The sequence below is a fragment of the Salvelinus namaycush genome, chromosome 3 (genome assembly GCF_016432855.1).
Source record: "Salvelinus namaycush isolate Seneca chromosome 3, SaNama_1.0, whole genome shotgun sequence".
Lineage (NCBI taxonomy): Eukaryota > Metazoa > Chordata > Actinopteri > Salmoniformes > Salmonidae > Salvelinus > Salvelinus namaycush.
The window spans coordinates 15,397,078-15,423,226 of NC_052309.1; the positions used below are offsets into that span (position 1 = coordinate 15,397,078).

General features: G+C 42.2%; 2 protein-coding genes across 3 annotated transcripts; both read left to right on the forward strand.

The window, feature by feature from the left end:
• The first annotated feature begins 86 nt into the window (after window positions 1-86).
• Window positions 87-2,069, forward strand: LOC120044234 (bone morphogenetic protein 10-like). Its single transcript, XM_038988840.1, has 2 exons — window positions 87-444; window positions 1,006-2,069. Exons 1-2 carry the CDS (start codon window positions 87-89, stop codon window positions 2,067-2,069), a joined length of 1,422 nt encoding a protein of 473 aa, XP_038844768.1.
• A 3,937-nt stretch (window positions 2,070-6,006) lies between these two features.
• Window positions 6,007-22,784, forward strand: LOC120045007 (mothers against decapentaplegic homolog 4-like). 2 transcript variants are annotated; one of them, XM_038989811.1, is made up of 12 exons: window positions 6,007-6,278; window positions 6,902-7,300; window positions 7,512-7,686; window positions 7,787-7,816; window positions 7,921-8,127; window positions 8,407-8,538; window positions 9,839-9,946; window positions 10,238-10,288; window positions 10,422-10,605; window positions 10,793-10,961; window positions 20,858-20,996; window positions 21,235-22,784. In XM_038989811.1, the coding sequence occupies exons 2-12, from the start codon at window positions 7,061-7,063 to the stop codon at window positions 21,444-21,446; spliced, it is 1,647 nt and encodes a 548-aa protein (XP_038845739.1). In that variant the 5' UTR covers window positions 6,007-6,278; window positions 6,902-7,060; the 3' UTR covers window positions 21,447-22,784. The 2 variants fall into 2 exon arrangements, with proteins under 2 accessions (XP_038845739.1, XP_038845740.1); XM_038989812.1 differs by lacking the exon at window positions 8,407-8,538.
• The last annotated feature ends 3,365 nt before the right edge of the window (window positions 22,785-26,149 follow it).

The window sequence follows — 26,149 nt, forward strand, 5'->3', positions numbered from 1 at the left end:
CAGGTATCCTCTGCTGAGGATCCTATTCTATTTCCATACTTGATACTCATCCTTTGGACCTGAACCTGCCTTTGACTCAGGCAGTCATGGTTACTCCAGTGTTCTCCATACTGGGCTACATCTACTCTCTGAGCCTCCTGCCTCTGCTGCTGCCTGGTTCGAGCCAGGGCAGTCCCATCATGTCACCTGAGGAGTTTCGAAGGGGCCCTGGGGCTAGAAGTCTGGTGGATACCTCCATGTTGGAGCAGAATGAAGACCTGGACATGCAGGACTTTCAGGGTCAGTTTCTGTCCACGTTGAACCTCACAGAGCTGGGCCCCCGGCCAAGGCCCCGTGCGGCCCGTAAAGAGCCACCAGAATACATGCTGGAACTGTACAACCGCTTTTCCAACGATCGCACGGCCATGCCCTCTGCCAACATAGTGCGTAGTTTCAAGAATGAAGGTACAACATGTACTTATATTTGTCTGAAGACATTGTTTTTTAAATGTTTAACTTTTCATCATTTTGAAAAAACTTATCTTTGGTTATGATTAATTGTTTATTTAGCTAACATTATAAAGCAACTCAAATTAACTTGAGAACAATAGCACTATACAATCTATTGACCAATACAACTTAAAAAGTATATTAGAAATGTACACTGATACTCAGCTGTTCTTTTAGAGAACTTAAGATTTGACTAACTGTAAATCACTCTTTGTTTGGATAACTGAGATTAACTTTAAATAATTAAAAGTGTTATGGAGTTTGCCTTAAATTTTGACAAAAATTAAATATGATATTTGCCCTTAAAGAAACTTTTATTAAATTGTAATTGGTTTAACAGTTACTTATTTCCTCTTCTTGAAGTCAAATTACATGATATGATTGCAATTCATTCTAACCATATAAAAAAGAGCTAAATTAAAAGCCTTATTATTGATGCATTATTTAATATCAAATTGATTAAATCCAATTTGAGTCTAAACCCAATTCAGACCTTCATTGATATTTTAATTCCAGATTCCTCCTTCTACAGTGTGACGGTCAGGGGCGTGAGGACACACCCCCTGCTGTTCAACATCTCCATCCCCCACCACGAGCACATCCTCACCGCCGAGCTCCGCCTCTACACCCTGGTTCAGAGGGATCGCAGATGCTATGCCGGCCTTGACCGCAAGGTGACCATCTACAAGATCCACGAGGGGGGGCACAGGAGGAAAGAAGAGGGGAGGGACGGAAGAAGGAATGAGCAGGAGACAGACAAAATGGAGGAAATGGAGGAGCTGGCAACCCGGCAATTCTACGGTAAAGACGATGCCTGGATTACCTTCGACCTGACCCATCAGGTCAACCTTTGGTGGAAGGCAGAGAGCTCCACCCACCGACTGGAGGTCCACATTGCAAGTCTGGGTTCTGATGGTGGGAAGACCCCCCAGGTCAGAGAAGAGGATGGAAGGAAAGAGTTGGTTGATGTGGATGTTGACATGGGCTCAGATGGTAAACACATGCCAGTGGTGATTGTGTTCTCAGATGATCAGAACAGAGACCATCGTGAGGAGGACAAGCGGGAGCTCAACCAGTTTACAGAACATGAGAATGACCTGCCGGCTGACCTGGAGCCGAGTCCACAGGCGAATTGGGGGTACCAGGCTGTGAGCGATGCTAGGAACACTGATGGAGAGGAGCTGGACGAGGAGACTCTCATGCAACTGCACTCCAACCTCATTTACGACACGCCTCCCCGAATCCGCCGCAACACCAAGGGTGACCCCTGTAAGAAGACCCCACTCTATGTGGAGTTTAAGGACATTGGCTGGGATACCTGGGTCATACAGCCCCTGGGCTATGAAGCCTATGAGTGCAATGGTGTATGCAACTACCCTATGACCTCTGAGGTCTCGCCTACCAAGCACGCCATTGTCCAGAGTCGGCTGAGCAGTAAGATTCCACAGAAGGCGTCACCAGCCTGCTGTGTTCCCACCAAGCTAGAGCCCATCTCACTCCTTTACGTCGAGGACGGAGGAGTGGTCACCTACATGCACAAGTACGAGGGCATGGTGGTGTCAGAATGCGGCTGTAGATAGTCATAGAACTGACTGTAGGTTCAGGAGAGAGGTATAGAGACTGTGGATTAACGTAGACTGAGTGGTCATCAATTTCACTATCAAGAAGAAAATCAGATCAAAAGTGCCTATTTGAAAATAATACATTTCTGCAATCATTAAGGATACTTGCTTTGTGAGCTATTAGCAGACATACAGTATAGTGTAAACAGAATGCATACAGTAAACCATATTAAGGCCATGAATAATTTCTATATCTATATTTTGCAGCATCAACTACATTGTATGACAAAGATAAACAGTGGAGGCGTAAATAGGAAGATGACAGAGCAAGAGGGTCCTGCCTGTATGTGCATTCAATTATGTACATTTGCCATTTGTAAAAGTACATTTGTTATTATATTGATATTATATAAATGCTATTTTAGAATGCCAGCAATATAATTATTTAAAACAAAAGAAAAAAAAAGTGAAATGTGAATATCATGCTGTTCTTTGTAGTTTGTAATCATACATTTGACTTTCATTTTGGCGATATTGGTATGTACCGTCAGATATGCACAAAACTTTATTGGTTTAAGTAGCTCTTGGTTTAAATGGTTGGTCCTGTATGGCTTAGTTGGTAGAGTATGGCGCTTACCAGGTCAGTATTGTGGGGTTGATTCCTGTGTCCACCCATATGTAAAATGTATGCACGCATGACTCTTAAGTCGTGTCTGCTAAATGGCATATATTGTTATAATATATCATTATACAATGAGTGTACAAAACGTTAAGAACACCCCTTCCACACACACACACACAAAATGTTACCTATCCAGCTTCAATTCGTCAGGGCATGGACTTTACAAGGGGTCGAAAGCGTTCCACAGGGATGCTCTCCCATGTTGACTCCAATACTTCCCACAGTTGTGTCGAGTTGGCTGGATGTCCTTTGGGTGGTGGACCATTCTTGATACACACGGGAAACTGTTGAATGTGAAAAACCCAGCAGCGTTGCAGTTCTTCACACAAACCAATGCGCCTGGCATCTACTACCATACCCCGTTCAAAGACACTTAAATATTTTGTTGCCCATTCAGCCTCTGAATGGCACACATACACGATCCACGTCTCAATTGTCTCAAGGCTTAAAAATCCTTCATTAACCTGTCTCCTCCACTTCATCTACACTGATTGAAGTGGATTTAATAAGTGTGATCAATAAGGGATCATAGCTTTCACCTGGATTCAGCTGGTCAGTCTATGTCATGGAGAGAGCAGGTGTTCATAATGTTTTGTACACTCAGTGTATATTATAAATGAAAGAAAAACTATAACAGATAACTCGTATATATCCTACATGCAAAGACAAAGAGGCGTATTCTAAAGCAGAGCAGAATAAATTGTGTTTGAAGTTTATTACAAATGTGAGTGCTTTCAGGGTTGGGTAGGTTTCTTTCTAAATGTAATACGTTAAAGTTACTATCAACCTGTCCAAAATTGCAGTCAGTAATGTAATGTCTAGATTACCCAAACTCAGTAACGTAATCTGATTACTCTTTTATTACTTTCCCCTTAAGTGGCATTAGAAGAAGACAAAGATTATCCATCAAACACATTTGGTGTGTCATCAGAGGTCTCTGACTTGAGGTCAGACTCACTCAGGTGGAACAAACTTAAACTTGCGTCTTTTTCCAATTCTGAATTGAATATCATTGAGAAAACAGAAAGGTGTCTTTTTTTATTTAACTAGGCAAGTCAGTTAAGAACAAATTCTTATTTTCAATGACAGCATACTGTATTGTAAAAAAAATATAATAATCCGCAAACACCCTTTCTGAATGTAAAAGTAATCCAAGAAGTGATCTAGTTTTTCAAAAGTATCTGTAATCAGATTACAATATGTTTGCTGGTAACGTAACTGATTATGGTTACCATTTCTTTGTAATCAGATTACATGTAATCGATTATACGCAATCAGTTACTCCCCAACCCTGTGTGCTTCCATGATTGACTAGACATAGCCTAGTGAAATGTGTTAGAGATTACACTTTGTTTGAGGTTCTCCATTAAAGGCATGCAGACAAGCCAAGAATACAAGTGCACTACAGCAGAAGTGAACCTGAAATTAATATTGCTTTGAATAGAGTGGCATTGTGCAAAAAGGGCACTGAACAATGAACTTGCTATATGGACAACCTTTCAAGAGTGTTAAGTCAGAGAAGAGAATGTGAAAGCAAAAAAAAACAATACAAAAGTGTCATTACTTTTCTTTATTGCAGATCACATTTGTCTCTGCAATACATCAAACCTCTCCAATTGTAGAAAACAGAAGCAGAAAGGTACAGATGATGCACAGAGCCATAGATTAAGTTTGTTTGCTAAATGTAATTTTTCCTGAATACATAATACTGTCCATGTCCATAGAACCAAATGGTTGTTTCAAATCCATTCTATCCACTTATTTATGGGGTAATCTATTTGCCACAGTCTGACTCACACTCCCTCCCACCCCACAATCACACTTCCTTCTAAAGCCACATGCCACGCGAGCCGCTTTCTCCCCCTCCCCACCTCAATGTGATGGTGATAAAGAGGTGTCAGGGCCTGGAGACTTGTAGACCATCACTCAGGATGAGACACCATTCCAAGTGGTGAGCAGTTGGGAGAGGGTGCTGTCAGATTCCTGGGCCCCAACACCAACAATCTCTATGGACAATCCACCCCCCAGCCAACCTCTCTGTATTGGACGTTCTCTCTCTACCCACCACTGCCTCCCACCTCCCTTGTCTGACATGACCACTCGGCAGACCTAATCATGGCTTTGTCTACAGGACAGATGGAAAAACACATGTCACATCATTACCCAGTTTCTGTTGTCAGTGAACTGAAGGAGAGACAACCTCTATGGAATAACGCTGAATGACTGAGTCCAGATTTGCACTTCACTGCCATGCATTTGTGAATCACAACTATACTGTACTTACCTATGGGGCTGTTTCAGATATTATTTCAGAGTACTCACTTTATGAATTATGATGGTTATTTATTTTGTCAATTTCATTTGACATTTAATCCTGTGGCAATTAATTATCTTCAGGAAAAATAAACTGTTTTGCAGCATGAAGACATGGTTGGCATATGGTGTTGTTGAATTAAATTCCAGATCAAATCTCCAGAGTGTTGATATGCACATAGACCTATGGTACATTTCCTTGACTTAAAACAAATGACATACCACCCTGTATCCCACTGCTGGCTTGCCTCTGAAGCTAAGCAGGGTTGGTCCTGGATGGGAAAGCCAGTAGGAGCCTCTCTTTTCTCTGATAAATAAAAAGATCCCAATGCCCCAGGTCAGTGATTGGGGACATTGCCCTGTGTAGGCTGCTTTGGATGGATGTTAAATGGGTGTCCTGAATCTCTGTGGTCACTAAAGATCCAATGGCACTTATTGTAGGGGTGTTAACCCTGGTGTCCTGGCTAAATTCCCAATCTCACCCTTAAACCATCATGGCCACCTAAAAACCCCTAGCTTCCAATTGGCTCATTCATCCTCCTCCTCCTCCCCCCTGTAACTATTCCCTAGGTTGTTGCTGTAAATGAGAATGTGTTCTGAGTCAATTTACCTGGTAAAAAAGGGAAAAATATACATTTCTAGGCTATACACAACCAGGAGCAGAACTGATGCCGGCATTTCTTTGTTTTTAACAGACCTCACAGGACTAAACACTTTTAAATGAGTTTGTAGACAGGTTTAACATTTTAAATTACATTTGTCTGTTATGAATGGAAAATCAAATGAACACATACAAACGATAAGAAACCACAACTGATCTTATCAGCCCTAGGGCCAACTTTTAGCCGACCAGCCTGGCCTCTGAGCTCGAGCAAAGCGCTCACAAAACATGCGCCCCCTGCTGCTGACATGACATGACATGAGTGGCATTGCTGGAGCGATGCACTCACTGGAGTCGCGAGGGCGTTGCAGGGAGTTTATTTTTGTAGCTGGCGCTATAGCATTGTTTACGAGTATATTGCAAACATGTTGGTTTTGTTCAGTCACTGGCACGATTGAAAAACGTAAAATACAGTCGCATAATATCTCATAACCAGAAGATAATTGAGTATTGGCTCGAAATTCGATTCAGAAAACACTGGTTTTGTTGACGGTTAACGTTAGCAAGCTTTAGCTATCGCTAAAGTAACTAGCTATGTGCTAATCGGCTGTACTAAACACTGGAGACCCAGGTAAGAAATGTGTGTATTTTTAAGTCCGATAAATAGATAGCTATAACCTATTTGTTGCTTGTATGTAGTTTCCACTGACTATTACAATTTAACCACACGGGGCACATCATCCTTGGATTTGTAAACGACTAACGTTAGCCTACTTAGCTAGCTGTTAGGAAATGTGTCAAGATGTAATACCATTTTTTTTAGCCTTTATTTATTTAACTAGGCAAGTCAGTTAAGAACAAATTCTTTATTTACCGGGAAACACTGCCTTGTTCAGGGGCAGAACGACAGCGTTTTACCTCGTCAGCTCGGGGATTCGATCCAGCAACCTTTCGGTTACTGGCCCAACGCTCTAACCACTAAGCGACCTGTCGCCCCAAAATGTCAACTAAGTTAGCTTACTACTGATAGGTATTTTGTAGTCCCTTAGACACGATTTGACGCGTTTTATGCAACGTTAATTTGTTTTTGTAGCTAAGTAATAAAACTTAAGTTTTTGTAGAAAAGTAGCTAGCTAACGTTTTGTCGGCATCATTAATTTGCTGTCAGGCAATGCTTTTCTGCATTGATGTGAAATCACAGAAATAGTAGTAAGCTAGTACAACTAACAATCTTTTCTGTCTCCCCTACTGCAGACTGTCCTGGACACCCCTACTTATGTAGAGTGAACAGGACACATGCCATTCTTTCTCGCCCTAGCAAAAGGCTTCTGAGATTGTTTGACTCATTCCTAGAGTGAGAATTAAACATAAGATTGAACTTCAAGTAATAGAGACTGTAGAACGGTGAGCAAGATGTCGATCACAAACACCCCCACAAGCAACGACGCTTGCTTGAGTATCGTGCACAGCCTGATGTGCCACAGACAGGGTGGAGAGAGCGAGACCTTCGCCAAGCGAGCCATCGAGAGCCTTGTCAAGAAACTGAAGGAGAAGAAAGATGAGCTAGATTCTCTCATCACAGCCATCACCACCAACGGAGCTCACCCCAGCAAGTGTGTCACCATACAGCGCACCTTGGATGGACGGCTGCAGGTAATGGGGTAGCAGAGTCATTTAATATTAGCGCACCAAAAAAAGTGTTTATTGGACAAGTTCAGGTAGTCCCTCCCTGTTTCAGTCCCATTGGTGCTTAATGAATACCAACTTGCTGATGGATATAAGATATTACACTCACATTACGGGCTGAACTATTTTCTCAGATGACTGCTGTGCTTAGTTCATAACACGTCTTCTCTGCTCTCAGGTCGCAGGGCGTAAAGGCTTCCCCCATGTGATCTATGCCAGATTGTGGCGGTGGCCTGACCTGCACAAGAATGAACTGAAGCATGTGAAATACTGCCAGTTTGCCTTTGACCTCAAAGCTGACAATGTGTGTGTTAACCCATACCACTACGAGAGGGTGGTATCACCAGGGATTGGTGAGTGGGATTTGTTTTCTCCTTTCTCTTGAATACTGTTGTTTAACCCCTCTGAATTTTAAGTTGGATCTTATTTGTGTCCCTCTACTTCTCTTCACAGACCTTTCAGGACTGACTCTTTCAAGCTCAGGTAAGGAAGGGTCTTGCCCTGTACTAGTAATTTGCAGTTCACAACAGAGGATTCAAGTGAAGTTCCCCAAAACGTTGACCCTCTCACCCTCCCTGCCCTGCCAGGCACACTCATGGTCAAAGATGAGTATGAATTTGAGAACCAGCCATCTCACTCTGGTGCGGATGGCCACCACCAGACCATCCAGCACCAGCCCTCCAGACCAGGGGGTCCCCAGGAGTTGTTCAGCAGCTCGGCTCTGCTCCCTCCCCCTGAGGGCAGCAGCTCAGCCTCTACCTCTGCCTTCTCCAGCCTCGCTGCTGGAGCCTCAAGTGAGATACTGCATTGTGTTTAACCCTCCCCTGTCTTGCAGTTCATTACTCCCCTTAAATGTAACACTTCATTTTGTGGTGAATACGCTCCTGACATAAATACAGGATACAGTGGCTCCCTCATACCCCAGTCAGGGTCATGCTGAGAAGCTTTTTCCTTTTTCTGAGGTGTCATTCCTAATCACTTTTGTTTGTGTGTCTCTGTATTGTGGAGTGTCTGGGTGTGTGTATGTTTTTCCTACCCACTCACTCTGGCCCATCCTGCTCCTGCCTCTGTAGCCCAGTCCACTAGCCTTCTGTCAGGGAGCCATAGCACTGAAGGGCTGCGGCAGCTATCCTCAAGGCCAGGCCCAGGGCCTTCACAGGGGCAGAGCGGCTTCCCCCTGGCACAGAGTGCCACATACCATCACAGTAAGCACCCACACTTGGCCCTCCACATTTCATACAATACCAAGTTTGGGGTTAATTCCATTTGCTTCTTGAATTTACCGAATTTAAATGGAATTGACCCCAGCCCTGTCAAACACCATTAAAGTGAGTGGGCACCTGCATCCAACAGCCTAAAAATAACAGCTTAGCACTCACACTGCCTATGTCACTAACAATCACATAAATGACCTGCACTTTCAAACAATCATTACAGGTAGCACTCACATTCATCTGCCCTCCATAGACCATGACAATGGAAACCTACGCTGAGTGTAACAAACATTACGAACTCTTTCCATGACATTTGCTCCCGAGTGGCGCAGCGGTCTAAGGTACTGCATCTCAGTGCAAGAGGCGTCACTACAGTCCCTGGTTCGAATTCAGGCTGTATCACATCCGGCCGTGATTGGGAGTCCCATAGGGCGGCACACGATTGGCCCAGCGTTGTCCAGGTTTGGCCGTCATTGTAAATAAGAATTGGTTCTTAACTGACTTACCTAGTTAAATAACAAAATACAAAATAATAATAGACTGACCAGGTGAAAGCTATGATTCCTTGTTGATGTCGCCGGTTAAATCAATCAGTGTAGATGAAGGGGAGGCGACAGGTTAAAGAAGGATTTAAGCCTTGAGACATGGATTGTGTATGTGTGCCATTCAGAGGCTGAATGGGCAAGATCAAATATTTAAGTGTCTGCACGGGGTGTGGTAGTAGGTGCCAGGCGCAAGTTCTTGACAGCGTGTGTCAAGAACTGCAACACTGCTGGGGTTTTCATGCTCAACAGTTCCCCGTGTGTATCAAAAAGGGTCCACCACCCAAAGGCCATCTAGCCAACTTGACACAACTATGCATTGAAGTCAACATGCGCCAGCATCCCTGTGGAACGCTTTCGACACCTTGTAGAGTCCATGCTCTAACGAATTGAGGCTGTTCTGAGAGCAAAAGGGGGGGTGCAACTCAATGTTAGGTAGGTGTTCCTAATGTTTTGTACACTCTGTACTTCCGCCAGCCCACAAATTCCTTCCTTGTTGCTTTTCACCGTAACCCCATTTACTTCTCAGAATCTGGATGTTTTCTCAAAAAGCTTTTCAGCATTACCACATTGCCTCTCTAGGGGGTTAATTCCTCCTTCGTCAGTTATAGAATTCCTCTCAGTCCTGTGACCATAGTCCGTTGTTATAGTTGATTAGGTATGTGTTGTGTGATTGAGTTATTTTTAGCTCATGGTATTTTCTATCTGTGCTTATGGTCTGATGCAACTGGTGAATGTTCTGCTTTCAGATGCCGCCTCAGGCTGGCCGAGAAATGGGAACTTCACCCCCTCAGTGCCTCACCACCAGAATGGGCACCTGCAGCACCACCAACCCATGCCCCACACCCCACACTACTGTGAGTGGCTGTGTTATCCCCCCTCTCTGGGCATATATCTAAGGGTGCTGCCAACATCTGAGCCTTACAGATTCTATATCCCTCAAAGCAACAAGCTAACGTTGAACTAATGCAAAAATTGAGTTCTTGTAAAAGGAAAGAGCTGTTTCCCAGAAAGGATGTAAATGTGCACATATAATGTCAAATAGTCAATGTTATGTCATTCGACATTCATTTGTACTCCTTTGAGCTGAGCAGTACAAACTACACCAAACAGCACCGTTGTCTTAATTACATGACATTCTCTTCCAGGGATGGTCAACAATGAGATTGCATTCCAGCCCCCCATCTCAAATCACCCGGGTGAGTCTATGTGAAACGTTACTCAGAGAGTTAGTTCTGTATGTACGGTATGTGTCCCCATTTGATCCGGTATGTGTTGTGAAATAGTACAGACACCATGTGAATTGAATGTGGTGTTCTTGTTCTGTTCCAGCCCCTGACTACTGGTGCTCCATTGCCTACTTTGAGATGGATGTTCAGGTGGGGGAGACGTTCAAGGTTCCGGCCAGCTGCCCCACGGTGACAGTGGACGGGTACGTGGATCCCTCAGGAGGGGACCGCTTCTGCCTGGGCCAGCTCAGCAACGTCCACAGGACAGAGGCCATCGAGAGAGCTAGGTACTCTACCATATCAAAGAGGAAAGATGTATAGAACAAGGAATGATTTAATGTCTTTGCTAAATGAAATGGCTAAGCAGAACATCATCCATAGTTTTGGAAAAATACACTAGCAAAATGGGAAGGCTTTTACATTTTTTTTTTTACAGTTTGTCTCTGTCTTTTTTTTTTTTTTTCCTGGCTTTAGACTTCACATTGGTAAAGGGGTGCAGCTGGAGTGTAAAGGGGAAGGTGACGTGTGGGTGCGTTGCCTTAGCGATCATGCAGTGTTTGTGCAGAGTTATTACTTGGACAGGGAGGCAGGACGGGCCCCTGGAGACGCAGTGCACAAGATCTACCCCAGCGCCTATATCAAGGTGACAGATTTTATTTCAGTATTATTCTAATGTATTCCATTGAGGTTTTGTACTTATTATTATTTATTATTAATAATATTATTATACTTATATTCTTATTGTTGTCACAAAGTTGAGAGTTGACTACTTGGGAAGGTTTATTGTTTCAAAACAGGTTAAAATCCATTACGTTTTAGACTGTTGAACCTAGGGATGGGTACACAGTATCCAATAATGATGAAGCAAAAACAGGTTTTGAAATTTTTGCAAATGTATTAAAAATAAACATATCACATTTCCATAATTATTCATACCCTTTAATCAGTACTTTGTTGAAGAAAGTCTTAGATGTGGTACACCTGTATTTGGGGAGTTTCTCCCATTCTTCTCTGTAGATCCTCTCAAGCTCTGTCAGGTTGGATGGGGAGCGTCGCTGCACAGCTATTTTCAGGTCTCTCCAGAGATGTTAGATCAGGTTTAAGTCTGGGCTCTGGCTGGACCACTCAAGGACATTCAGAGACTTGTCCCGAAGCCACTCCTGCATTGTCTTGGTCATGTGCTTAGGGTCGTTGTCGCGTTGAATGTGAACCTTCGCCCCAGACTGAGGTCCTGAGCGCTCTGGAGCAGGTTTTCATCAAGGATCTCTCTACTTTGCTCTGTTCATCTTTCCCTCGATCCTGACTAGTCTCCCAGTCCTTGCAGCTGAAAAACATCCCCCACAGCATGATGCTGCCACACCATGCTTCACCGTAGGGATGGTGCTAGGTTTCTTCAAAGCGTGACACTTGGCATTCAGGCCGAAGAGTTCCATCTTGGTTTCATCAGACCAGAGAATTTTGTTTCTCGAGGTCTGACAGTCCTTCAGGTTCCTTTTGGCAAACTCCAAGCAGGCTGTCATGTGCCTTTTACTGAGGAGTGGCTGCAGAGATGGTTGTCCTTCTGGAAAGTTCTCCAATCTCCACAGAGGTCACTGTGTTCTTGGGCACCTTCAATGCTGCAGAAATGTTTTGGTACCCTTCCCCAGATCTGTACCTCGACACAATCCTGTCTCGGCGCTCTACAGACAATTCCTTCGACCTTATGGCTTGGTTTTTGCTCTGACATGCACTGTCAACTGTGGGACCTTTTTATAGACAGGTGTGTGCCTTTCCAAATCATGTCCAATCAATTGAATTTACCACAGGTGGACTCCAAGTTGTAGAAACATATCAATGAAAACAGGATGCCCCTGAGCTCAATTTCGTGTCTCATAGCAAAGGGTCTGAATACTTCTCTAAAATAAGGTATTTCAGTTTTTTGTGTGTTTTTAAGTGTGCAAAAAATCTAAACCTGTTTTCACTTTGTCAATATGGGGTATTGTGTGTAGATTGATGAGGAACATTTAGAATAAGGCTGTAATGTAACAATGTGGGGAAAAGTCAAGGGGTCTGAATACTTTCCGAATGCACTGTAAGTATACATTTTTAGAGAAAAAAATATTGGTCTATTTCAACAATGAAAAGGCTTGGTCTAAACTAAATGATCAATTTGCCATTGTTACGTACAAGGATATACCATGGCATTTTAAATTCTGAAGTGACTACGGTTCCAGATGTTCTGGAAACTCGATTTGTCGTAGCAAAAAAATTGAGATTTCTGCGCTTGTGCAGGATTTTTTTTACGCCAGCTTTATAGCTGCAGCTCAGTGCTCCGCTGCATTTTGATTGGCGATGAAAGCCTGTCTGGTGTAGCCTACACACTTCATGTTGTAAATAAAGGACATGGTCGACATGTTCCAACTACTGCATTCCATGTCTCGTTAGGCTGTTGAGCATAAGCGCGATTTCATGTTGTTTTCTCAGCAGGAGTTGCAGCTATTTAATAAATGCAGCTATTTATTTACATGTTGTACACAAAAGACATGTTCGCACAAACTCGCAGATCGTTTTTTACCCCAATGCAAAACTCACGTGGGGAGTTACATACAACTATCTAGGTAGCATATCACACATAAGCAACACACACACACACACACACACACACACACAGTAATTAGCGATTGAATGTTCATTTTTTCATTACCATTGCCAACATTGGCTGAGCAGGAGGCAGGCAGTCAAAGTAGTAGTGTTGTTTTTCAACAACTCTGGCTAATGGCTACAATATGACAGCAATTATAAAGATTAGCCTACATCACACAAAACGCAGATTGTTTTTTCTCTAATGCAATGTATAGGGACTGTGTCCTGCATGTGCAACTGCAATATCCGTTACAACAGACAGAAGCTTGTAGCCTCCATAATGGCCTTGAATGCTTGTTCAAATCGCTGCAGGGTTTTTATTTCAGCCGTTCAGAAATATGAGGCAGAGACATACAGTAGGCTACATCATCATGGTTCAGAAGAGGTAGAGAGTAAAGAGAGAAACATGAAGGGAGGGGAAGTGAGCACAGCTACGTAGATTTTTTGTTGCGTAAAATAACAAATGCACAGAACGTGATCCGTAGCTTTGAGAAAGTGGTTTCCGGCAGGGCGGGTTGAAAACTCCCTATTCGCTGCCACAGCCTTTTAAATTCTTAAAGGTCAAATGCAGCTGCTGTTATCTCTATCAAATAATTTCTGGGTAACAATTTAAGTAACTTACTGTGATTTGTTTCAAATAAAAATAAAAAAAATAAACAAATAGCTTCTTAGCAAAGAGCAATTTCTCAAGTAAGATTTTTGCTAAGACTGTCTGGGAGTGGTCTGAGTGAGTAGTCCAGAACTCCATCCCACCAAAACAGACTGAGATTTCAGGCGGTCTTTTCAAAGTGCTCTTACACTAAAAGGGCATTATCATAATTTTCACAATGTTATTCCAACCTCATAGTGTGGAAATATTTATAGAGCGCTGGAAAACATGTTTTTGACTGCACTGGGCCTTGAATTTAATAAAACAAACCTTTTAATGTAATTTTTATGACATGCATGCCCGGTAACTTACATACACCCGTGTTTCAAGTGTGTAGCTTGTTGTTTTGGTCGGCCAATCAAAGCTGCACTACAGTCAGAGGCTCAATGTGTAGCAAGTGAAGTGAGAGATCTTTAATCAATGCAAGATGGAATTAAAATGACTCAATTAAAAGTGAGCTAAATGAGAGGGATTAGGCCAACAGGTAGGCTGTGGGTGTTTATTTGTAGACTAGGACAGGGAGAAAGAAAGCACAGCAAAATGTAGTAGCTAGCTGGCTAGCTTGTCTACTGTGCAGTCAAGACCAGCACTATCAGATGGGATGATAAATAACCAATGGCAGCTACAAGTCTCTCTCACTCTCTGCTTGCCCTGCTCCCCCGTCTCACACACAGCGACCCCTCCCCCGCCCACTGAAGCAGCAGCCGAGAGCCACCATCTCGCCCTCCTGCAGCAATAAGTGCTCAGGTTAAAACAAGTGAAAACATATTTCGGCTAGGGGGTGCTGATCTTGTCATACTCGTAATCATATCAGTTTTTATCACACTTGATACTCATCGGATTTACTTGTGATTGGATAACCCGTACGTGTGTTTTAAATGCTGGTAAAGCATATATGATACCAGTCAAAAGTTTGGACACACCTAGTCATTCAAGGGTTTTTCTTTATTTTTACTATGTTCTACATTGTGGAATAATAGTGAAGACGTAACAATGAAATAACACATGGAATCATGTAGTAACCAAAAAAGTGTTAAACAAATAAAAACGTGAGTTTCTTCAAAGTAGCCACCCTTTGCACGCTCTTGGCATTCTCTCAACTAGCTTCATGAGGTAGTCACCTAGAAAGCATTTCAATTAACAGATGTGCCTTGTTAAAAGTTAATTTGTGGATTAATTGTGGTTAATTTCTTTATGCGTTTGAACCAATCAGTTGTGTTGTGACAAGGTAGGGGTGGTATACAGAAGGTAGCCCTATTTGGTAAAAGACCAAGTCCATATTATGGCAAGAACAGCTCAAATAAGCAAATTGAAATGACAGTCCATCATTACTTTAAGACATGAAGGTCAGTCAATACGGAAAATTAAGATTTTTGAAAGTTTCTTCAAGTGCACTTGCAAAAACCATCAAGTGCTATGATGAAACTGGCTCTCATGAGGACCGCCACAGGAAAGGAAGACCCAGAGTTACCTCGGCTGCAGAGGATAACTAATGAAGTTACCAGACTCAGAAATTGTAACAGACACATCTAAACATCAACTGTTCAGAGGAGACTGCGTAAATCAGAATTGCTGCAAAGAAACACTACTAAAGGACACCGATAAGAAGAAGAGATTTGCTTGGGCCAAGAAACACAAGCAATGGACATTAGACCGGTGGAAATTTGTCCTTTGGTCTGATGAGTCCAAATTTGCGATTTTTGGTTCCAACAGCTGTGTCCTTTTGAGACGCAGAGTAGATGAATGGATGATCTCCGCATGTGTGGTTCCCACCGTGAAGCAGGAAGGAGGTGGTGTGGGGGTGCTTTGCTGGTGACCCTGTCAGTGATTTATTTAGAATTCAAGGCACACTTAACCAGTATGGCTACCACAGCATTCTGCAGCGATACGCCATCCCATCTGGTTTGCGCAGGGTGACTATCATTTGTTTTTCAACAGGACAATGACCCAACACACTCCCAGGCTGTGTAAGGGCTATTTGACCAATAAAGAGAGTGATTGAGTGCTGCACCAGATGACTGGCATATGTGGGAACTCCTTCAAGTCTGTTGGAAAAGCATTTCAGGTGAAGCTATTTGAGAGAATGCCAAGAGTGTGCAAAAGCTGTCAAGGCAAAGGGTGGCTACTTTGAAGAATCTCAAATATTAAATATATTTTGATTTGTATAACAATTTTTTGGGTTACTACATGATTCCATATGTGTTATTTCATAGTTTTGGTGTTTTCACTTTTATTCCACAATGTAGGAAATAGTAAAAATAAAGAAAAACCCTTGAATGAGTAGGTGTATCCAAACTTTTGACTGGTACTGTACCTCAAGTGCGCATTACTGCTCTATCACTCAGAGCGCATCGTTGTGTTCGTTCACTCATTCACACACATTGTTCGAAGGTAAACGTTAGGCTTGGGCGGTATCCAGATTTTCATATCTCATGCCAGGATTTACGGTATTACCGGCATAGCACACAAGGGGGCTTTAAAAACGCAAGTCCTCTATTACCAGAATGCTATCAAAATTAGCACAAACTAATAGCGAAATCACATAGCTAAATGCTAACACGTGAAAACGAACAAACTAATTGCAAAGACAGTCATCCAGCTCAAAGTTATACAAGCATAGCTAGTAGCTACCGAATGTGTGGACATTTACAAGCAAAAGTGAACGAGAGAAATTGTGCAAGTGAACAAAGTTGTGATGCATGCTTTTCTGAAGAAAGAGCAGCATCTGTACGCGGAGCAGAGGAAAAAGAAAATGCTAGTAGGAAGCACAGGGAAAAAATTACTCATCCAGAGCCCTTTGACTTCTGGCAGAAAGACGTTGAAATATATCTGATGGCAAACATGATTTTAGTGTCGCCAATAGACAGAACGCTATGGACTCACCAGCTTCCGCTTTCTCCCGTTGTGCTAATTACAAACAAACAGGTGACTGGCTCAACTGTTCTGGAGAACTATGTTAAGCTTCATAATGTGACAGGTGAAATGAAGAACGCAATCTGCTTTATCTCCTTACATATTGCACAAGTTGAATGCAGGTATTAACTTTAAAAAGTAGCTACAAATATTCAAATTCATAGAGAAACTTAAATAGTTTTGAAGGTATTGAAAACCCATCACGTGGCTTTTTCCAAATACCCTGATAGACGGTATACCGCCCAAGCCTAGCAAACGACACCGACAGATCAAAATGCACATGATTTACTTAATTGGTCCTATTAAATTATCAACAAAATAGGCTAATAAATAGCATGGCTGGCTACTACTCCCTGCATTTATTCCAGACAGATTTAGATAAAGGTAGGCTAATTCGCTTGTCCCATATCTTGTTTCACTCTGGAGAGGAGCAAAGCTTTTCTCTCCCAACACTTATGCCACATTTGTGCGATCAAAATAAACTATCTACATTTATTTTTATTTTCTAATAATCTGCCGCTCGGTGAACATGCCTAAGCGAGAATAAATAATAGCAAGCAAGCATGGGCTTGGATCACGACATAACGACAGCAACTGCTTGTTTGCGGAGGACTACAGGAGCGAAGTAGCTACTCTTAGCAAGCAAGAAGCAAACCTACATAAACTACTGGGGAACCCACGCCCACCTACTTTTTATTTTTCTTCCACCCCAGTAGCCGGACGCTGCTCTGGTCTGGTGGAAGTTTCACTGCCGTGTCGGCTCTCCACAGCCGACTGGCCGGTGCTAGGCAGGGTTCCATGCCAGAATGGGTCTCCCCCTTCCCTGGAGAACAGAGCTGTTCTCGACCCAACCAGCCATGGAGGTATATCACTCGCCGTGGAAGTCAAAGAAAGCATCCTCTGGCAACGGGGGTCTCCATGGAGATGTTGAGCCCGGAACTGACACAGACCAGAAACCGCTTTGCCGCCCTGGAGCCAGAGGTTCTAGTGCCTTCGTCCTTGGTGGCTCCCCAATCAAGATCGGATCCGGTGGCTTCTACCTTCGGGTTCAGATCCTCGGAGCTCCCAGCCTCACTAGACCTCGAGGCTGCCTGAGAGACTGACCCATTCAACATCACCAGCTGTCATCATAGGCAGCTCTATGGTGAGAAACATCTCGGTCCCTCGGTCCCCAAGGCAAAAACCCTGTGCTACCCAGGAGCACGGATAAAAGACTACTGTAGCTCTGCTGGAGTCACTTTTATTGATAACTTTGACACCTTCTGGAAACAGAAGATACTCTACAGGAATGATGGAGTCCATCCAAATCATCTTTGCTCCTGGACTCAAGGCTGCGTTGAAACAATGACTGGTAAATGATCCAAGACCTGCTCAGTTAATCCCTACCATTGTGACAATGAGTCGTCATAATGCACATGATCTTATGGGCATTGGCAAACACAATGTAAGTAATTTAATTTATGTACCCCTAATTGCACCAAATACATCTGTTTATCCTACAGCTATTGTAAGCAGTAATCATGAGCCTATAAACCAGAGTTACACTGTTAGCACTGAGGCGGTGTGCAATAGTAGGAAGACCACTTTATGCAGCTCACCCTGTACTATCAGCTCCAATGTAAATAACATGAGTAAGTCTACCTCTGATTAACTTCCCAGTAAAGCATTAAAAACAAACAACCCAGAAAAGTGCTAAAAATAGCCCATATTAACGTATGTAGCCTAAGAAACAAGGTCCATGAAGTCAATAACTTGCTTGTAACAGATGACATTCATATTCTGACTCTGAAACTCACTTAGATAATACCTTTGATACAGTGGTAGCAATACATGGTTATGCCAACGGGGGCGCTGTTGCGGTCTATATTCAGAACCATATTCCTGTAAAGCTTAGATGAGGAATGGAAAAATTGTATGGTTGAGAGGGATGAGGCAAAAGGTATGGCAATTAAGTCTGGCAGCCCAACTGATTGGCAAATGTACTACAAATTAAGAAACCATGTGACTAAATTAAATGAAAAGAAAAATAAACTACACTATGAAACAAAGAAATTATATAAAGAATGATAGTAAAAAGCTTTGGGGCACCTTAAATGAAATTTTGGGGGGGAAAAGCCAACTCGGCTCATTCATTACAAAGCCCACTGATATTGCAAACTACTTAAATTACTTTTTCATTGGCAAGATAAGCAAACTTAGGGATGACATGTCACCAACAAATGCTGATGAAAGACAAGAATTGTACTTTTGAATTCTGTAAAGTCAGTGTGGAAGAGGTGAAGAAATTGTCAGCTTTTGACATTAGTGCAGCTTTTGACATTATTGATCATAGTTTGCTGCTGGAAAAACGTATGTGTTATGGCTTTACACCCCCTGCTATAATGTGGATAAAGAGTTAGACAAGTAGCAGAACACAGAGGGTGTTACTTCCAGCCTCTCAAATATAGTCCAGTTAGAATCAGGAATTCCCCAGGGTAACTGTTTAGGCCCCTTGATTTTTCAATTGTTACTAACGACATGCCACTGACTTTGAGTAAAGCCAGAGTTTCTATGTATAGGGATGACTCAACGCTACACACATCAGCTACTACAGCGACTGAAATGACTGCAACACTCAACGAGCTGCAGTTAGTTTCAGAGTGGGTGGCAAGGAATAAGTTAGCCCTAAATATTTCTAAAACTAAAAGCATTGTATTTGGAACAAAACACTCACTAAACCCTGAACCTCAACTAAACCTTGTAATAAATAATGTGGAAATTGAGCAAGTTGAGATGACTAAACTGCTTGGAGTAACCCTAGATTGTAAACTGTCATGGTCAAAACATATTGATGCAGTAGTAGCTAAGATGTGGAGAAGTCTGTCTATAATAAAGCGATGCTCTGCCTTCTTAACAACACTATCAACAAGGCAGGTTCTACAGGCCCTAGTTTTGTCACACCTTGACTACTGTTCACTCCTGTGGTCAGGTGCCACAAAAAAGGACTTAGGAAAATTGCAATCGGTGCAGAACAGGGCAGCACGGCTGGCCCTTGGATGTACACAGAGAGCTAATATTCATAATATGCATGTCAACCGCTCCTGCTGTCTCTAGAGATTTGAAAACAGCAGGTCGGGACAAGTAGAACAGGTCAGGGTTCCATAGCCGCAGGCAGAACAGTTGAAACTGGAGCAGCAGCACGGCCAGGTGGACTGGGGACAGCAAGGAGTCAACATGCCAGGTAGTCCTGAGGCATGGTCCTAGGGCTCAGGTCCTCCGAGAGAAAGAAAGAGAGAATTAGAGAGAGCATACTTAAATTCACACAGGACACCGGATAAGACAGGAGAAGTACTCCAGATATAACAGACTGACCCTAGCCCCCCGACACATAAACTACTGCAGCATAAATACTGGAGGCTGAGACAGAAGGGGCCAGGAGACACTGTGGCCCCATCCGATGATACCCCCAGACAGGGCCAAACAGGCAGGATATAACCCCACCCACTTTGCCAAAGCACAGCCCCCACACCACTAGAGGGATAACTTCAACCACCAACTTACCATCCTGAGACAAGGCCGAGTATAGCCCATAAAGATCTCCGCCACGGCACAACCCAAGGGGGGGCGCCAACCCAGACAGGAAGATCACGTCAGTGACTCAACCCACTCAAGTGACGCACCCCTCCTAGGGACGGCATGAAAGAGCACCAGTAAGCCAGTGACTCAGCCCCTGTAATAGGGTTAGAGGCAGAGAATCCCAGTGGAGAGAGGGGAACCGGCCAGGCAGAGACAGCAAGGGCGGTTCGTTGCTCCAGAGCCTTTCCGTTCACCTTCACACTCCTGGGCCAGACTACACTCAATCATATGACCTACTGAAGAGATGAGTCTTCAGTAAAGACTTAAAGGTTGAGACCGAGTCTGCGTCTCTCACATGGGTAGGCAGACATGAAAATGGAGCTCTATAGGAGAAAGCCCTGCCTCCAGCTGTTTGCTTAGAAATTCTAGGGACAATTAGGAGGCCTGTGTCTTGTGACCGTAGCGTAGAACTAGCCAATAATTGTTTAGAGTGCACAGTGCTTCACACTGAGTGAAAGAGATGTGTGCTGGCAGCTGAAAATTACTTTTTTCTGAACACATAATTACCAAAAATACTCATGTCATAATCGTATTTGTAACATTCTCCATATCCGTTACCATACTTGTTTTGTCTGAGTACTCGGCACAGCCCTAATTTTGACAATCTGGATATCTGGAAAATATTTCATATGATTCAAATAGTGAAATTATTTCAGATGCCCATCCCTCGTTGAACCCCTATCCCTTCTACCCTATTGTGTGTAGGCCCTAACCCTGCCTTTCCCCCTTGTGATGTGCAGGTGTTTGACCTGCGTCAGTGCCACAGGCAGATGCAGCAGCAGGCAGCCACAGCCCAGGCGGCAGCCGCAGCACAGGCAGCAGCAGTGGCTGGAAACATCCCCGGGCCGGGCTCTGTGGGAGGCATCGCCCCCGCCATTAGTGAGTCTCTCTACATACTATTCATCCTTTAACCTGTCTGCCCAGCAATATATCCATTTGTCTTGTCTCATAGCATCTCAGGACCTCACAGAAATGGGGAAGTGTATGTACTGTCTCAGATATGAAACTCTTTATTCCCCTGAGTAGGTAGTGAATAACTGAGTGATTCATTCTGTCTGATATGTAGCACTAAACTACAACCTTTAACCACTGAGTGTTTTTAACCCCCTTCCTCCAGGTATGTCTGCGGCTGCGGGTATAGGAGTGGACGACCTGCGCAGGCTGTGTATACTGAGAATGAGCTTTGTGAAGGGCTGGGGGCCTGACTACCCCCGGCAGAGCATCAAGGAGACACCGTGCTGGATTGAGATCCATCTCCACCGGGCCCTGCAGCTACTGGATGAGGTGCTGCACACCATGCCTATCGCTGACCCCCAGCCTCTGGACTGAGTTATAGAGCGGCAACACGTTCACGAACTGTCCATAGCCAGCCATCCCTTGAACTGACTGATGGACTGCCCATGCCCCGTAGGCTAGTCCATCTTAACTATCATCCCGCTATCTGCTGTGCTGAATGGGATGAGAGCAGAGGAATATATATGATTTATATTTTCTACCCGCTGGCATCACAGCCAGCCAGAGTTCCCGCTCTGAAGATACCAGCTCATGAATCCGTTTTCTACTCGCCTCAATCAGGATACACAGTCATGACTCATGGATGCTTTTCATTATGTTTTTTCTATTCATAAATATCTATTTTCATACCTTCCTATTCATGTCAGTTTATATACTGTATTTTTGAGTTTGCTATGTTTTTTAAATGACATTAGCTTAAATTAGCACTTTATTGGTTTGCTTTTCATGTGCTTGTTTTCAGTATGTTGATTGTTTAGAAAATGTATTTCGGTATGCAGTGTGAGGTAGGTTTCCACATTTATATTTGAAAGTAGGTATGTGTGTCTCAGAATATTCAGCTTTTGTAGCAATGAGTGTGATCCAGGCCAGAGCTTTTGGAAGATGGTGTTCACATCACTGACTTAAATTAATATTTCAGATGCCTCAATGTCTAGACAGATGGCGGTTGTACATTTCAGTTTCGGTCCATTTTTATCTCCACCACTATAAGTTCTGTAAACATGACTTGGAAGAATTGACTTAAGGGCTGTGATGATACCAATATCGCAATATTTTTTTCTATGGCAAAAATGAAAACATGAAGCAAACCAAACTCTTTGATCCTTTTAAAAACCTGCTGTATGGAAAATATTTTGCTATAGCTTGGAGAGAAAAAATAAATTGAACTCTGGATGACAACATGTTTGTGTTCAACCATAGGGCTGTTTTCCTAAAGAAGTTAAATCTGCTTTGAGTTTTGTTTCCTTGCCATGACGCTAACGAGTATTGCGATACTGTTATCGTCCCGCCCTGGACTTGTGATGACATTCCTTAGAGATATTGGAGGAAAGTCTGAAGCCATATTGATACCAAATGGACCCATATGAAAGGTGTAAATGGTCATAGCAGTCATGTGAAACTTGTAAATACATGTTTTTAAGACCAGATTCTGCATTTGGTCCCCAATTATGGATTTGAGAATATTAGCAATCATGTGGGTCTGGATTACTTGTCAGTTTACAATTATAAATAACAATATTTTATACTCATTTTGCTACCTAATTATGACCATCTATCATGTTTTAAAGAAAGTTATATGTAGGCTAAGGAAGCAGTGCTCATTCTTTACCTTAATACCTATTAATGGAAATAAAATGTATTATATTGAATGTGTATTATTTCTGTTTGGTGTTTTTATTCCTTTGCTTGGTTTTATCACATAGCTACATCACTCCCCACAGAGCAAGATTTTTGGACGTTGGTCGCATACTCAGATTATCTTTTGGTATTTTTATATTAGTCCACTGGTAAGACATAACCTGACATGCAAAACATATAGGATTTTCAAGAAGCTAACAAAAACAACTGGGAACTCTCCGACTTCAGAGCGTTCAAAACAACTGGGAACTCAAGCTCCGACTGGGAAAAATAGTTAAGTCATCCAACTTGGGAACACTGACCTCTTTCTAGAACTCACCTTCCGACCTGAAGCTCACTGACGTCATTATTTAACCTCTTATTTCTCAGAGCTCCCAGTTGTTTTGAACACACCACAAGTGTCACTTGTCACATTAAGTATCATATATCTTGAAAACTTGACTGCTGACATGCAAAACATTTTGGGACTGTATTGACTGTGGAATAATGGAAAAAAAAGACCAAAAGATGGTTTGAGTAGATATTTCCTTTAAGCAACGGGTGGCTGTCCTATTGCCTCTCACCAGAAAATGTGCCGTTAATTTCCCGACAATTCTACATGTTGAATCGCCACCGTTCGCCATACAGCAGGTGATCACTAACACGCCCACTGCTTTTATCCGTTCATCTTCTCGGTGTGTCCACTCTATGACAACTTAATTGAGATACAACAGCCATGACAATTATTTTCAACAAGAAAAAGTTTATTAATTTAAAAGACAAGCCACAAATTTTAAGAAAACAACACTAAGCTAGCCTGAGCTCAAGTCTGAAATATTCAGAAAACCAAACTACGTGTCTTTAATAGTTCCTATATTTTCATCATTACGACAAACTAAATGTTAATATATGCCTTTATAAATATAAAAGTTTCCCAGTTTTCCTCATCTTTTATGTAAAATACACAATACAAATCACCCTACACTTATTGGTTAGCTCTTGCCAATTTAAGAAGATATACTATACTAGCTGAGAGGTAACTTGAAACAACACACAAAAAGAAAGTCACTTGAGATATACAGTATGTATATACAGGTAACTGCCAAAAATAAAGGAAACATTAACATAGTGTCTTAATAGGGCGTTGGGCCACCACGAGCCAGAACAGCTTCAATGCACCTTGGCATACAGTGCCTTCAGAAAGTATTCACACCCCTTGGCTTTCTCTACAATTTGTTGTTACAAAGTGGGATTAGAATGGATTTGTCATGTTTTGTTAACAATCTACACAAAATACTCGGTCAAAGCGTAAGAAAAAAATATTTGTAAAAATAAAAATAAAATGTTGTTTACAAAAATAAAACAAATATATCTTGATTAGATAAGTTTTCAACCCCCTGAGTCAACACAGAATAACCTTCGGCAGCGATTACAGATGAGTCTTTCTGGGTAAGTCTCTAAGAGCTTTGCACACCTGGATTGTGCAACATATGTCCATTATGCTTTAAAAAAATTCTTCAAGCTCTGTCAAATTGGTTGTTGATCATTGCTAGTCAACCATTTTCAGATCTTGCCATAGATGTAAGTCAACACTGTAACTCAGCCATTCAGGAACATTCACTGTCTTCTTGGTAAGCAACTCCAGTGAAGATGTGGCCTGTGTTTAGGTTTATTGTCTTACTGAAATGTGAATTTATCTCCCAGTGTCTGGGGGAAAGCAGACTGAACCAGGTTTTCCTCTAATCAAATCATATCAAGCTTTATTTATACACAGCACATTTCAGACATGGAATGCAACACAATGTGCTTTACAGGAAAAAAATGTTTTTAAATAAAAGCTGAAATATTTACTACACAACAAACATATGATAGGATTTTGCCTGTGCTTACGCCATTCCGTTCCTTTTTATCCTGAAAAACTCCCCAGTCCTTAACGATTACAAGCATACCCATAACATGATGCAGCCACCCCTATGCTTGAAAATTAGATGAGTGGTACTCAGTAATGTGTTATGTTGGATTTGCCCCAAACATAACACGTTGTATTCAGGACAAAAAGTGAATTGCTTTGCCACATTTTTTGCAGCATTATTTTTTAATCTGTACAGGCTTCCTTCTTTTCACTGTCAATTAGGTTAGTATTGTGGAGTAACTACAATGTTGTTGATCCATCCTCAATTTCCTAACTGTTTTAAAGTCACCATTGGCCTGATGGTGAGTTAATTACTTCACCATGCTCAAAAGGTGTCCATCTTTGTGAGGAATTGGAAAACCTCCCTAGTATTTGTGGCTGAATCTTTGTTGGAAATTCCCTGCTCAACTGGGGGACCTTGCAGATAATTGTATGTGTGGGGTACAGAGATGAGGTAGTCATTCAAAAATCATGTTAAACACTATTATTGCACACAGAGTCCATGCAACTTGTGAGACTTGTTAAGCACATTATTACTCCTGAACTTATTTAGGCTTGCCATAAATACTTGACACAAGACATTTGCTTTTCATTTTAAATTAATTTGTAAAAATGTCTAACATTATGGGGGTATTGTGTGTAGGCCAGTGTCAAGAAAATCTCAATTTAATCAATTTTAAACTCTGGCTGTAACACAAAAACATTTGAAAAAAAATCAGGGGTGTGAATACTTTCTGAAAACACTGTAGAAGTGTCTGGAACTCTATGGGAGTGATGCAACACTATTCTTTCACGAGAAATTCCATCATTTGGTGTTTTGTTGACGGTGGAAAACGCTGTCTCAGGCACCGCTCCAGAATCTCCCACAAGTGTTCATTTGAGTTGAGATCTGGTGACAGACGGCCATGGTATATGGTTTACATTGTTTCATGCTCATCAAAACCATTCAGGTGACCACTCGTGCCCTGTGGATAGGGGCACAGCCATGCTAGCCAAAACAAGGGCCTGCCCAGCATTTTTATACATGACCCTAAGCATGGTGGGATGTTCATTGCTTAATTTTAATTAATTCAAGAACCACACCTTTGTAGAACCACCTACTTTTTAACATACTTTGTATCCCTCATTTACTGAAATGTTAACATTATTGTGGCAGCTACCTGTATATGAATACAATACATTATCCAAAACGAGGAAAAAGAGAAATCAATGTTTTTTTGGCTGAAATAAAACTCATCCAAAAATAACAAAACAAATATTTAAGGAGACAGTAAATAAATATCCTTTCTTCCCATTTTGTCTATATTTACATCTTGGTTACATCTGGGGAGTTTTCAACTAAAAGGTTTCCCCATAAATCCACTGCCAAATGCGTGTGCTTGCATTAGAGCGTGCTACAACTCACTAGACTGTCAAATGGCACTTAAAATAGAGCAGGAAAATATTACAAATCATACTGAATAAAGCAAACATACAGCAAATCAGTGAA

Coding starts and splice junctions, on each gene's coding strand:
- LOC120044234 (XM_038988840.1), top strand. CDS start 87: ATGGTTACTCCAGTGTTCTCCATACTGGGCTACATCTACTCTCTGAGC. Junction 445..1,005: donor GCGTAGTTTCAAGAATGAAG/GTACAACATGTA, acceptor TTTTAATTCCAG/ATTCCTCCTTCTACAGTGTG.
- LOC120045007 (XM_038989811.1), top strand. CDS start 7,061: ATGTCGATCACAAACACCCCCACAAGCAACGACGCTTGCTTGAGTATC. Junction 7,301..7,511: donor CCTTGGATGGACGGCTGCAG/GTAATGGGGTAG, acceptor CTCTGCTCTCAG/GTCGCAGGGCGTAAAGGCTT. Junction 8,128..8,406: donor CCTCGCTGCTGGAGCCTCAA/GTGAGATACTGC, acceptor CTGCCTCTGTAG/CCCAGTCCACTAGCCTTCTG.